The 14884-nt window shown below is 43.7% G+C and overlaps 1 protein-coding gene across 1 annotated transcript in view; it reads right to left on the minus strand.

Moving 5' to 3' along the window:
- Positions 1-12681, minus strand: part of HEPHL1 (hephaestin like 1) — a 28636-nt gene extending 15955 nt beyond the window's left edge. Inside the window, 4 exon segments of the mRNA XM_015852281.2 lie at positions 678-857; positions 2797-3009; positions 3677-3921; positions 12458-12681. Of these exon segments, the coding sequence (XP_015707767.1) occupies positions 678-857; positions 2797-3009; positions 3677-3921; positions 12458-12627 (808 nt within the window). The 5' untranslated portion in view covers positions 12628-12681.
- Positions 12682-14884: the final 2203 nt, after the last annotated feature.

A 14884-nucleotide genomic window follows, 5' to 3' on the forward strand; every position in this document is an offset into this window, starting at 1 on the left:
ATGAAGTTAATTTGTTCTGCAGGCACTTAAGATGTCTGGAATCTATTCTTCCTTCTGAGTCACAAGTGTACTATTGTATATCTGGCTCAGGCAACATAGATTAAAAAATCATCTTATCAGTCAAATCAGTTTAGTCAGTGCTGCCTTCTTTACCTTCTGCACCTGACATCATATCAGGACATTAGAAGAATGAGATTCACATTTTGCAAAATAATTTAGCTCCGATGTTCCATGCAATGACCAATTTCACTTCTAAGCCCAGACCTCCAAATAGCACGAAGTACTGAACTCCGAAGGGCAGGAATAGCAGCTCCAGCCAGCCCACCAATCTCGAGGCCTTTTGAGAACCAGAATTGTTGGACTCTTCCAATATTCACAACTCAAAGTGCTCTTTAGCTTTCTTTTCTCTTTTCACAGCTCATTAAGTGGTCACCAAAACTTCTACATCTGTTGCCCCAGATAAGATGCTAAACGAGAGGCAGAGCTGGATATGAAAGCCAAATCTTGCTGCAAACCAGAATGTTGTGTTGTGCTTAGGGAAAGCTTTTTATCAACACAGTACTTCGACATCTCAATCCATTTCATACTGACACAGATAAGGGAGAGGCATCACAAGAGACAGAAAGTCCTAGTGATATGAGGAGCCTGATTACTGCTGTAAGTTACCATTTGCTCACCATGCATTCGGTTGCTGGTCTGGAAACCTTCGTCCTCTTTGTTAACTGTGGCTGGTTCTAAGCAGAAGGTATTTATATTCTCATCGAGGTACCAGCTGACATTTTCATCTATAATGCTAAACATCAGGGCAAAAGCATTAGCAGCACCAGTCCTTTCTATTGAGGTCTCATCTGCAGTTCCTAAATCGCAAACGAAAAGGAAAGTGCTAAAAAAAGCCTTGGAGGGGATTGAATTTTAAAATGACAGTAACTTTGGAGCATTCAAGGAAACACAGCACTCTGCCCAGTCTATTGCAGGTTGAATCTTACCTGACTTTACCCCTCCAAGACACCTTAGATCCACCTCTCAAACCTTTGAGCAGATGTGTGCATCCAGTAGGCAGCTTATCTCATCTAAGTCATATTGAGCTGCTATCTAATGAGCTTGACGCAAGCACGTGTAGCTGCCAAAAGCTGTGGCCCCCATTTCCCTACCTTTGTCCCACTGCTTCCAACCCTGCCCCTTAGTATCAGCACCTGTGTGCCAATGCAGTAAGCCAGATCAGAAGCCTAACATAGCTGGTCAGAAATTAAGGAGAGACAAGTGATGGCCTGCATTCCTGTTGCACTGAAGCAGCTTGTGAGGTATACTCCCATAACAGCTGAGTACATTTGGCTTGCTCTCCATGGGCTAGCAAGGAAACCTCGATAGTTAAGCAGAACTAAATATTTACATTTTTATAGGTATAAGATGGGATGAGTACAATCTGTTCAGGCTAAGCTGAGTATCACAATCTGAGGGGACTGTTTTGGGAGCAATCTGAGACTACAGGAGTGCAACACTGAGTAGCTTATTGTCAACCACTGACAGATCTATATTTCATAGAATCATAGAATTACCCAGGTTGGAAAAGACCTCGAAGACCATCAAGTCCAACCTCAGCCTAACCATAGTACCCTAACTCTAAAAACCCTCTGTTAAATCATATCCCTGAGCACCACATCCAGATGGCTCTTAAACACATCCAGGGATGGCGATTCAACCACCTCTCTGGGGAGTCTATTCCAGTACTTAACTACCCTTTCTGCAAAGAAGTGTTTCCTATCATCCAACCTACTTGTTCTGCCTGTCTCTGAATCCCTGAATACTTTTTGCTTCCCCAGTGTTGCCTGGGATGGGACCCCAGAGCCTCCCAGTCCACCCATCGCCATCATAGGGAGGAGGACTGAGGCAGTGGCATGTAGATATCCACCTTGACAAAGTCAAGACAGAGCATGCAGATAAGCCAGGATTTCAGGCTGGGTTGAACATGTTATCTCCTAGCTTCACATATTATCCTATGGTCATCAGATCAATTTCAGCTATTCAGGAAGTGTTGTATATTCACCAGGATAAAAAAAAGTCTGAGACGTTTTATTGTCAGTTATTGGGAAATCAGGCCTGTCCTCTCCACATTTAAGTCTTTTTCTGGACGTATAACCATTGTTTCAGGTATACGTTCTGTACTTGTGTAAAATCAGACCTGGTTTTGTACTACAGGAGATACTGGGAAGGTGGGAGATTTACACATGTCCCAAATGGAGAAGGGACAATTGTTCAGCTGACAGATAGAATTAGCACATGGCTACTGCAAGAAAGTACAAGGGACAGGCTGTCACCTCAGCTGTTAAGGGCACATTCCCATGTGGATGTGATACAAAACCAATATGCAAAACTCCATAAGAAAAAAAAAAATGACAAGGAACATTGGGGTTTCAATTATGTAAACACTGAAGTCACCCACCCAGCTCTAATTTCACTTCTTGGGCCAGGAGTCTTTTGATTATCCTGAAATGATCCCAATTAGGGCACATTTATTTTTGGTGTCAGCCATGACCAGCTGGCCACAGAGCATGCTGTAGTCCCTCCACCAGCTGAGGGAAATCTCTTGTGAAACTAAAGGGGAGCAGAAGGGGATTGTCCCAGAGCCATACCTACCCTGGGATGCTCCTGGAATGGCCCAGCTATTCCTTGCCCCTTTTTATGGGCTATGTAGGGATAGATTCTAGACCATCATGTTTATACCTGTAAGCAAAAATGACTGTTAAGATGCCAAGCTTGGCAGAGGGGCTTGCTTTATCAGTGCTTCTAGCTCAGTACCTTTTTTACAAACCAGCAGTGGCCCAATTAAACCAGATGCAATATCTCTTGGGGTGTCAATGTGAGAATGGTAAATCCAAGTCAAGCAGTTTGAGTCTGCCAAAGTTGGGGAATAACTTTTCCTTACTGGCCATGTGTAGGTGTAATTTCCACCAGGAACAACAAAGTCATCCTCTTTGCTTTTACCACCAGTTCCATCAGGGTAAAGTGCTCCTAATAAATTTAAAAAGAAAGAAAGAAAGAAAGCTCTTAGCCTCACCATTAACATTGTATGTCTTCTCACAGAATACTGATGGGAGCAATATGTATGGGCGAATCATGCAATTGTTAAGGTTGGAAAGTCTGCCAAGTCCAGCCACCGACCCATGCCTGGGACAGCTCTAGAATGTGTCACTCAGTGATCTAGAAAAGAAACCTCTAGGGATGGTGACTCCACCACCTCTCTGGGCAGCTACACATGAGTAAGTTTTGGATTCTGAAAATGAAATCATGTATGTTACAAATCTACAAAGAGTAAAAACATCTACTTACAAGAACTCTATCAACTGAAACAGGCTAAAAGTAGAAAGAAGGAGGGAAAACACTTCAGTGACTAATAATCTAGGAAAATAATTCATGGAAAAAAAAAGACCCACCTAACCTGTTTCAGTGCTGGATTTATCCTGGGCATCAAAGGCTTGTGGCCAAAAGTTTTAAGAAATTAGGATGATCCTAGTTTTAGTCATCAGTAGCAATTACCAAGGAGTTTATGAGAGGATGACCTAAAATCCTCTGATGTCAGTGGCCAGAACAATAAGTGCCTGGACAAACTTCTAGCCCTGACATTTGCTATTCCAGGGTAAATGGAAAAGAATGGAGACAGGCACAAACCAGCTTTTACCTTCAGAGTCCTTGTCGTAGAAGACCCCATGTGGATGCACTGAGTATGGACGGGATGCAAAGTTTTTTAAATGGATGATGAAGACATCCTCCTCTTCTGCCTTTAGGACTGGCCCAAGGAACCCCAGCCAGGCTGCCTTGGGGATTTCCTGGGTATATGTGTCATCTGTGTATTGCCTAAAAATAGCCTTTTTGTACACCCGCCCTATCCGGTTGGCTCCTCTTGTTGCATACACGCTTGCAAACCTAATGTTGAGAAGGGAAAACATATTCAGAGACAAAAACTCATTGGAGAGTTGATCAACTGATGCTTACAGTGCAGATGAATGGTTCCCTGAGGCATATCACACAACTGGTAGACTGACGTGTGAGGAGTCAACCTGGACAACATTATCGGTGCCCATTCCCCTTTCTGTTCAGTAACAGCCATCTACGGATCTGGTCTTTGGTGCAGGTGCTACAACTCCTTACTTGAGAACCAGACCTTGGGCTTTTCTGTGCAGTTTTAGCACCTTCTCCTTCTTTTGAGAGGGTGAAAACTCACATCTAAATGTTTGACAATTCAGAAGGAGAAAACCAAATTCTTTAAAGGTTCATTTAAAGAATCACTTTCCTTTACTTTAAAGAATCACTCCAATAGGAGTGATCATAAATTATTAGTTTGGCAACCCAGAAGAATAGCACATTTTTGCATGAAATTAATAATTTCTATGTTCCAGAACCTACATTTTATAGCAATTTCAAGTGATGGGCAGTACATCTCATGGTTGGCTGTTGAATTCCTACTCCCTTTAATTCCTGAAATGCATTTGCAGTCTAAAATCATCCAGCTCCACATTCCCACTGGTTCCCATCGTGCCCTTTCTCACATCAAAGAGACCACACACCATCAGGAATTTATTTTCTATGCAGGCACTTGCACAAGTTTTAATTAATCGATTAAATTGCCTCCTACCTTTCCTCTGGACAAAACAAATACGCTGACATTCTTTATGCCACAAGTCTTCTCTGACCCTCTTTTCTGAAAGCTTTCCAACATTTCTCTTTCTCCTTTGAAGTCAGAAACAAGAACTTCACATGGTATACAAATAATATTCCAGCTAAAGGAGGACACACGCCCAGTCAATATACAAATAGAAATTGGTTTTGCTTTCTTAACTGTAACGGGCAACCAATTTTAGGCTATCTGTTATGATATTAAATCTTCTTTACTTCTCTCTAGAATGCATCTAACAAGTACAAGACAGACTCTCCATGTCTAAAAATCTTACACAGTGTCTGGAGGACACCCCTTTGCCACACAAACATGGCTATTACACCTCTGTGGCCACTATCTGAAACAAATCCATGAAGTGATTCCCGTGTAGAGGTCTCCAAAAGAAAACGTTTTCATTTGTTTTTAACACAGACTCATCAAGAGCTATTTTGGTGTAAATGAAAGCACTGCCACAACACTGCCATGTCAGAAGCAGCTGCTTAGGGCAGAGGGGAAGAGACAGAAGCTTTTCAGTCTGACCCATCACTAAATAAGTTATGCTAAATGTAAGTACAGTTAAGAAATGAGTTGCCAATATGTCCAGATTTTTAGCAAATCAGCAGCTCTGCAGTAATTATCTGTGTGCACAGAAAGACCTGGTATGTAACCCTGTGCTCATTGAGGTGAAGATACCTTCCACTGCCTGGAGGAAGAGCTGCTACCTCAGAATAGCAGGTGGTGGTAGTAGTAGTACAACGTAAACGCACATGCTTTCTTACCTCATGGCAATGTATTCCTGTGGCTAGGCCATAATTTGAATCATAAATTGCCCTTATGGCCCTGGCTCTCCAGCCAGGCAGCATTGCATGCATAACTACAGACCCCTGGGATACACTGCCTGCTCTACAGAAAAAACTCTATTCCAGACAAACTGTACGCTCATGTTTGACATGAGTCTCATTCCTGTGAATACATAAAGCAAAGATCCCAAAACCCTTTTAGGGATTTAAGTTCCAAGGAAATCACCCTGGTAAAAACCTGTGGGTTCAGGTGCCAGAAAATTCCTTGGCGCCTAAAGCTGTGCTACAGGACTTCTTAGCTAGCGTTTCTATTGGTCGGATCTGTGCCACTTAAAGGTATCTAGGAGACAGGAAACAAAAGTCCTTTTAATGCCAGGTTTCTGAAAGGACGTCCATTCAAATCCTCCATCCTTTTAAAGCTGCCAAGCCCACTGTCCATATAACAGGTACCAGCCAGTCACAAAGCAGATGATGCTCCTCTGTGCTGAACATCATGGGATAAAGCAGTCATGGAGCCAGAGAAAGAACACAGCGCAGATGAAGCAACCTCCTGGCTCTGTTTAACAGTGGGTTTCAGTTAAACATTTTCCAAGAGTAAACATCAAATCAGCTCCAGGAGACAAATTCCCACACCCCAGTAATCCCTTAGCTGTTGGTTCCAGACTCAGGCTCATCCATAGCTCCCTTCATTCCAGACCACCGTTTTCCAAAGGGCAGAAGACTTTACTGCTCAAAATGCCCTGATGATGCCCTGGACGTTTCTTTCAGTGCAGACACTTCAGCCTCACTCATTCTAGTGTCTAGGAAGGGCTAGAGTCCGCTTCTTCTGCTTATATAGAGATATGTGTTTTCAACATGTCCTTCTTGTCACCTTCAGCAACGTGAGAGCAGAGCACAATGGCTGCTGAGAGTTCCACTCTAAGTGGCTTTCCCATTTCCTCCCAGAGGACTTCTGCAGTGCCCACCTCACCCTTTCAAGCAGATGGTAGCTGTGCTGCACATTGCAGTGCTTAAAGTGCTTTTTAGAAAGACTGACTACGCTGAAACTAATTCTATCATCCATAAGAAGCTCATAGAAAAGATGCATGGGTGTGAGTGACTTCCCCTTTTCACCTCTATTTGTCCAGACCAATTGGCCACTATGATGTGGGCTCACCGTGGGGTTGATACCTCTACACAATGCCACAGAGCAGCCAGAGGATGGGTCAGAGGGTGCTGGCACAGGCTTGTTCCCATGTCTTTTGCTTCCCTCTCTGTAGAACACAGAGTATCACCCCTGTCCCTCTTTCTTTCATCTCAGTGTTTCCCAATGTCTCTGCTGTTGTTTTTAGCACACCCCAGTTCCTTCCCATTTTCAGAGTCTGAGACATTTTCACTGCTATGGCATTTCATCTTGTGTCTTTGACAGCAGCATTCTCAAAGTTCATTCCCATCTCCTGATGGAGTATGCTTCCTGGGGAAACATGTCCCATTTTCAGCCACCTAGTTAAACATCCCCTTTAGCTATATCTCCTGTTTCATTCTTTCCCACTCACTGTCTTTCCAACACGTAATTGAAGGCAGCAACTTCTCCGAATGCTGTAGCAGGTAAACAAATCTGAATTTCTAAGTCTGCTTTTGCTTTTTTCTTCAAGTGATTACAGTACGCCTATTCTACCTGGTACCCCATGTACATCTGTCCTGTGCTTCAAACAGGTAAACCTCCCTGTTTCTCCTACTCACTAGAAATCATTTCATCTTCCTCATGGCTTCATGATATCACTGCCTGAACCTCTTCCATCTCTCTGATCTTGTGTGGACAAGATAGCTACTCTTCTAAATCCTGTCTGGTTACCACCAATTCAGTTGTCTTGATGACCAGCCAGTCCCACTCCTTTTAGGGAAGGGTAAACCTCCATCCCTTGGAGCCATACCCATGCAAACGTCCTAAATTCCCTTGAAAATTCTTGTCTCTGGAATTAGGCCTGTCTTAAGTTACATACAGAAGCGAGCAGGCTTGTAAAAAACTTGTTCATTTAAGGAAAACTTTGCATGTCCTTCTCTTGTTTCTGTGTCCAAATTCATTCTGCCAGTTGACCATTCCCAGCCATTCTTAAGCCCCAAGAAAAGAGGGCAGTGTACATGAGTGGGACAGGGAGTCATTAATAGGAAATGAACTCTTATTCCTTTAAATTAGTATTAATATAATTATAGTAAGCCATTCCTCTGTAGTGATGAGTATTGCATCTCTTCTAAACAAGAGTGTTGTGTAGACTCAACTTCAATGAATTCAAGGTGAGACATGCAGATAATCTGCCATCTCAGGAGGATCACAGAATCACAGAATCATAGGGATTGGAAGGGACCACTAGAGATCATGGAGTCCAACCCGCCTGCCAAAGCAGGTTCCCTACACCATGTCACACAGGTCGGCATCCAGGCGGGTCTTGAATATCTCCAGAGAAGGAGACTCCACCACCTCCCTGTGCAGCCTGTTCCAGTGCTCCGTCACCCTCACTGTAAAGAAGTTCTTGTGCACATCCATGCGGAACTTCCTATGCTCCAGTTTCTGGCCATTTCCCCATGTCCTGTCTCCACACACTGCTGAAAAGAGTCTGGCCTCGCCACTTTGCCCCCCACACCTCAGATATTTATAGACCTGGATCAGGTCCCCTCTCAGCCTTCTTTTCTCAAGGCTAAACAGACCCAGTTCCCTAAGTCTCTCCTCATAGGGGAGATGCTCCAGGCCCTTCACCATCTTAGTGGCCCTCCGCTGGACTCTTTCCAAGAGATCCCTGTCTTTTTTGTACTGGGAAGCCCAGAAATGGACACAGTAAACCAGCGCTGGACACAATATGGATGGAGTAGGCTAGGAAAGCAGAGCACCCATGGTTCCAGGCTGCCCGTCATGTTAACCTCTGGATCATGCCTTCTGTTCGGCTCAACCCTCTGCCAGGCCACAGTTCCTGTGCTAAGGCAGGTGCAAGGTCTGTGCCAGGGGGATGGCTGGTCAAGGGGTTCAGTGGCACCTACCCCCATTTATTGATGGTGTCCTGATCACACAGCACCAAAAAGCAGAGTGAGTCACGTATCCTCAAACAACAGGGATATATTGTGCTCAAGGGACATCTGAAGTCTTTTCTGACCCACAGTTGCAGCTGGAGAGGTCAATGAAACCCACAAAACCTTCAGTGAAGCTCTGAAGTGTCACTGGTTAAGTACAGCCATAATGGTTCCTCTCTTAGGATGATCTCTTTCTTCCACTGAACTCAGTGATGAAACTCCCCCTAGACTTCACTTTTAAAGACCTTTAGATGTTGACTCTTCCCACAGAGATCTTTTCTGCTGATGCAATTGGGTCATTTGGCCGCATAATGACTCAGCCATGAGTTTAGCACCTGTGACGGCAGTTTTACTGTCATCCTCTGGGTGGGATCTCCTCACAGGCAAGTTGCACAAACTGCATTTGACGTTGTGGTAACATAAAATACCCGTTAGTGCTGGTGGGTGCAAGACTTAGCCCAGATAAATGTGGGCTTGGTGGCCTAAGGAGAAGGGATGAGTGGTTACATCAGGCACAACTTAATAACCTCTACCACCAGCAGAACAAGACTTAAGTGCCTATCGTATAAACTAGCACCAAATTAATTTAAGAGAGGCTATCAATCAAACTTTGATCCTGTGGGCTGAGCCATAATAGGGAGGCAAAGACTAATGCAAGTCAAACCACAACATCCTGGTGCATTTTTCTGTTGAAAGGCCATGGCCTTTATGGCTATTAGAGAGAGAGGGCAGTGTCTGAACTTGCCCTCCTATTGCAGTGATATCCATATCCGAACTCTCAACATCTCACAGGGATCTGCAGCAGGTCAGGCAAAACTGACAGCATCTCACATCCTGCACCTTCTGTCCACTGTGGTTTAACGATAGCAGCTCTTTTACCAGTAGTATCAGGTAGGACAGGATGCCGAACACCTCAGCTCACCCAAATACAATGGCTGTCATTTGGATCCAGCTGTAGTTTCCAAAGTCCTGGATGCTTCAGCAAATGTCACTTTGATGTTTGAAGGAAGAACTGAGAGTGCAATGCTTTAGTCTCATTCATAGCAGCCCAAATTATGACAACTGATGGTACAGCTTAAGGCTTCAAGTGGACTAAACAGGTGGCAGAGGCAGCAGCCTTATTATTCTCTTTACACAAGAAGCACTGTTGCACAGCAAGATACACGAGCTATGCAAGCAGCAGGCTGGCCCTTGTTCACTGCAGCAACACAGATCATCATGAAAATTAACATCCAAGCAGAAAAGTGACGTGAACACAGGGCTGTGCTTGGGTTAATCAGCTCTGACGAGAGGCAGCCTTTTCCTCTCACACCCAAGGAGGTGCTGATGCAGCTCCAAAGCTGCTGGCTCACTCAGCTCCAGCAGGAACCCACCTGCACAGCCTTTTGCTAGATCCCACTCCCCTATTTTCTAGCCCCATGCCACAGCCACAAGAATGTCCTTTCTGTAAAGCAGCCTCATTGCTGCAAAGAGCTGAGGGAGAACTCTGCTTTGGCATGGCAGCACTGAAAATCATCTTTATAATCTCACTATCTGATCCAGGTAATGTAACACTCTCCATTACATGGTTACTAACTCAGCACTTGTTTTAAGTTGCAAAGAATAAGTGGTTTTGATTATATCTCCATTGGCTAGCTGGAATCAAAGGGAACATCCCTTTTTGTATATGCACCAGCACTTTTAGAGATAATCAGTTTGTCTGCAAGGTCTTCATCTGCACTGCCCTATCAATAAAACTGGGATAGTGCCCCATCAGATGGGTGCTGCAAGGATGCATCACAGGGTGAGAAGTGCTGGGCTCAGCGAGCCTGAGTGCTGCTGTATGCAGAACATAGCTGGCTCAAAATGCACCCCTGCCCCAACCCAGGAGCTGATCCTCAAACTTCATTAATGCAGCTGTACTTTTCTTACTACCTATGGGAGCCAGTTAGTTAGCTGAAGGGTAAGCCATTAGTATGCACCTTTAAATTTACAGGAGAGGCTACCCTAAAGAGTTGAACAGTCAAAAAAGCTGTTATTCATTCACCTCTTTCACGTGTCTATGCCAGCAGACCATTCATCTAGAATACAGCAGCCTTATTCTGGCCTAATTTAATACAGTTTGGAAAGAAATTAAACTAGTTAAAAGGAATCCTTTCCTGCAGCAGAGGGCTTCATGGAGGGACTGCACCACAAACAACCCCCAAGCTTGGGATGCAGAGTCCACCTTAAAATCCAGATTACATTTCCTCTGTGGGTAAACCCTTTGGAATTTGCATTCTCTAATTATTACATTACAACACTGACTGAAGATGCAAGCTATCATTTCTCCCTGTTGTGCCATGAAAAAGGCATCACATTAATGTCCCAGTCTTTAAAGTAAACGTGCCACTTGGTGTTCAGGGATCTCAAAGCACAGACAGACTTAAAAGTACATTTTACAGGCTAGTCTTTTAGATGGAGAATCTACAGATTGCTGCCCTTCATTTAAAGCTCCTTCCTTTCCACCGAGAGATCTTCCAATTTAGGGAGGGGAGGAAGTTTTCCTGTGACAAACACAACTGAAGAACAACTTTTCCAGCAAACAAACATTTTAATAGGCTGGGAAGAAAGTATCATCTTGAATTCAGTCTAGAAGGGTAATACATATTGACTTGGATGCTAACTGGGACCTCCAGCTGTTAATAGCATAAGCATAAGGTTTTGCTGAAAAATTAAACTTTTTCTTGCCTCTTTACAGTGGAAAAAACATTTACTTTATGAAATCCAGATACTAGTGATTCTGAATTTGCCAGCCACAAAGAAAAGTCCTGCTTTGCCCGGGACTGTCAGAAAGGACATCCACATCTAACTCATGGGACAAAATACTGTGCTTTCAATGTGCCAAAGACCTGGTATAGACACTGTGACCTCCTCACTCACTCATAGCTCCCATCTCATCCCTAACCTTAAACTCAGAGGAAAGATCCCAAATTTTGCTGCCAAAGATACTGATTAAACCTGAAAATATTCCCAGGTATGCCTGAAGGCCACGTGGTAGAAAGACACTGATGGTCTCTGCCGTCTCCAGGTCATGCTCAGGCCAGTTATCCTGGCACAGGAAGTATATGCAGCCAGCCCCAACAATGTGGCATGGCAAATGATGCCTGCTGTCCTCTGTCCAAGGCACAGTTCATCACAGTGTTACCTATGCACTTCACTTTCAGCACAGGTAGTTGCCATGACTTCAGTGTATGTATAAGTACCTACTTAAATAGATATCCTAAATGGAGATCTCCACACCTGCACACTTTGCAGGACTGTTCAGATAATATTCTTGTATCACACTGCACGTATTATACACACTTGAAATTTACACTGTCATACCAAACCTCCACATTTTTCATCTCACTAAGAGCAAACTCAAAAGTGTTTGCCCACCAAACTCTCCTCTACATCTTATTGCCAAGACATGTACTTGACTATGGTGAAGCTGCAATTTCACTTTGGACAACATGTACCAGAAATACTTGCCTCTCCATGAAATGTACATAGATGACTTTTAACCCCTTTTGAAACTGTTCTAAAATCTTCTCTTGTGGTGTCCAGAGAAGCTGTGGGTTCTCCTTCTTGGAGGTCTTTCAAAGCCACCTGGACGTGATGCTGGGCACCCTGCCAGATGGAGCTGGAGGTCCCTGCCAACCTCAGTCATTCTGAGATCTTGTAACCCACTATGTGACGACTCTCTGACAAATAACAATTTCTTAATGACACCATCAAGTACACAAAAACTACCACTTGGCTTAATCAGCCATGATGGAAGAGAACTCTTGCCTTGAAGATGAAATCCTAGCTATGAGAATATCACTGATAGAACACAAAATGTAAAAAAAAAAAAAAAAATAATAGAAGAAGTACATCTTAAGACATTCATAGTGACTTTAACCATGCTAGTCTACTTAGAACTGTCACTACCAGTCCAAAATAAGAGCCCCCAGTGACTTACTTGTCCTCTATGAGGTTCTGTCCTGTGATCAGATTCTTCCCAGACGGTGCATAGTCCCAATTCTCTTCCACAATCCCAAGGTAATAGGTTCTGATTCTTGTTTCCACCACTGTGAACAGGCAGAAGAACCCAAGAGTACGAAGGCAGCCACCACCCCACAAGGGAGGCATTTGTAGTGATTGCAAGGCTGGCAGCAGGCAGGCAGCAGCAGGATGCACCACGGAGAACTCACCCCTCCCTCCTGTCTCTTGACAAGTTATAAATAAGGAATGGACAGGGCAAAGCTCCTCCTTTCCAGCAGGTTAGGACTGGGATAGGTAGAGAGCTCAGCTATGCAGAGCAGGGCTAGGGAGGAGGTTGCTGCCATAGCAGGACTCTTGCCAACCCTTTGGTGAGTGCATGAATTGCTCACCTACCTGGCCAGGCTACAGCCAGTCAGCATTTCTTGGAAGAAGCACTGGTTCTTTTTGAGACTGGGACCGGCGTTTTGTCCTCCCTTTTCCAAACTGATTGGTATAGCATATTGGGATAGGGCTTTTTAGTTTGTTTGTTTGGGGGTTTTTGTGTCTTTTTGCCATCTCTTTCAACTTCTTCTTTTCTAAAAAAATTACTTTATTATTTCTCACTCTTTTATCATGTCTGAGATTGATTGAGCTGGCATCTTGCTGCCTTCATTGGGTTTATTCAGTGACATAACACTAGTTTGTAATTCAGCTTTATCAGAGAGAAATAAGACAGTTTGCCAGTACTGCTCACACTTCTAGGATTTTCTAGCTGATTTCTTAAGATGTCACATGGTCTGGATGTCAGATTTGGGCCAAAACGATGGATGTTTTTACAAAGATTTCTGGAAATCAGAGCCCCTGCAATGTCCTTTTGTTTAGACAACAAGAATAAAGGTACAAAGATGAAACTTATCTTAAACTTGCTAGTAAACATGCCCACATGGCTCTCTAGAAATTCCCTTCCTTTGTAATCTGACTTCCTCTAAGAGGATATAATGGAATCAATTGACATTACTGTCTTGGCAAATCCTGTACAAGTATGCAATCCTAGACAAGTATGAATCAATAGAATTTCCTAAACCATTTAGGTAATATTCCCAAGAAATCATCTATGTGACAAGATCTTTGAAGTCATTAAGAGAGACATTAAATACTGCTGGTCTGGAATGCAGTGTTACACTCGGGACTCATTTCCAGCTGTGACAGTTGTGAAATTCCCTTTCTTCTCCAGAGCTATCTGATTTATTTCATTTGCAATTAATGGTTACCATTTGCTAAGGATGTCACAGACTTCTCAGGTGAATTTGATGGCCACAAGTTTATCTACATCAATAATAACCTATCTCTGCAATGTAAATTTGTTTTTATATCACAGTTGCATGATGTTCACCCCCTGGCAAGCAACAATAACAGCTACATATACCACCAGCAGCACCAGGTGCCTCTCTCACTGTTGTGCGAGTTGCTCTGAAGCCACATGCAGAATAACTCAAACAGCAGGTGAAGTAAGAACCGTGGTAGTTCTCATCTCACGTCAAACACAGCACACAGACACAAGGAGGATGTGACCAAAGATCTCCATTTCATCAGGTTATGCTTTGCATCTCCTCAGTGGGAAGCACTGTCAGACCAATACACTTGGGTAAGGTTGCAGTCAAACAACTGCAAATGATTGTTTCAGTTTAGGTGTAACAGCAAAAGACTCTTAGCGGTGATCTGCTCCCTGACACATGGTGATGCTCATTATCCCAAGATATGGTATATCACAAGGGGGAATAGTTTTAAACCAAGATAGGGGAGGTTTAGGTTATTATATTAGGAGGAAGTTTTTCACACAGAGGGTGGTGACGCACTGGAACAGGTTGCACAAGGAGGCTGTGGATGCCCCATCCCTGGACGCACTCAAGGCCAGGCTGGAAGTGGCTCTGGGCAGCCTGGTCTGGTGGTTGGTGACCCTGCACATAGCAGGGGGGTTGAAACCAGATGATCACTGTGGTCCTTTTTAACCCAGGCCATTCTATGATTCTATGATTCTGTGATTCTATGATTCTGTGATTCTATGATTCTGTGATCCCAGACAGGTCAATTGACCAATGGACAATGAGAAGTGACACAACAGTATAGATACTGTTCAGAGATGCAGATCCTCAAAAATGGAACCCACTGGCTTCCTGGTAACCTTGAAGACTTTGCTCATCTCTGTGCTCTGCTGCTGCAAAGCCATGCTTCCCATCCTCTTCCCATCACATCAGCCCAAGTCAACTCTTTCAAAATACCAACACTTAAAAATCCTTTTCTACTGCTTTGTTGGGTCACTCTGTTCTCAAATGATGCCAACTAATAGTACTGGGATGCTAAAAGGCGTAATTGGGAAACAAAAGAAAAGATGATGACTGCAATACAGGCAGAGGATTTCCAACTG

This window comes from Coturnix japonica, chromosome 1, assembly GCF_001577835.2.
Source record: "Coturnix japonica isolate 7356 chromosome 1, Coturnix japonica 2.1, whole genome shotgun sequence".
Taxonomy (NCBI): Eukaryota; Metazoa; Chordata; class Aves; order Galliformes; family Phasianidae; genus Coturnix; species Coturnix japonica.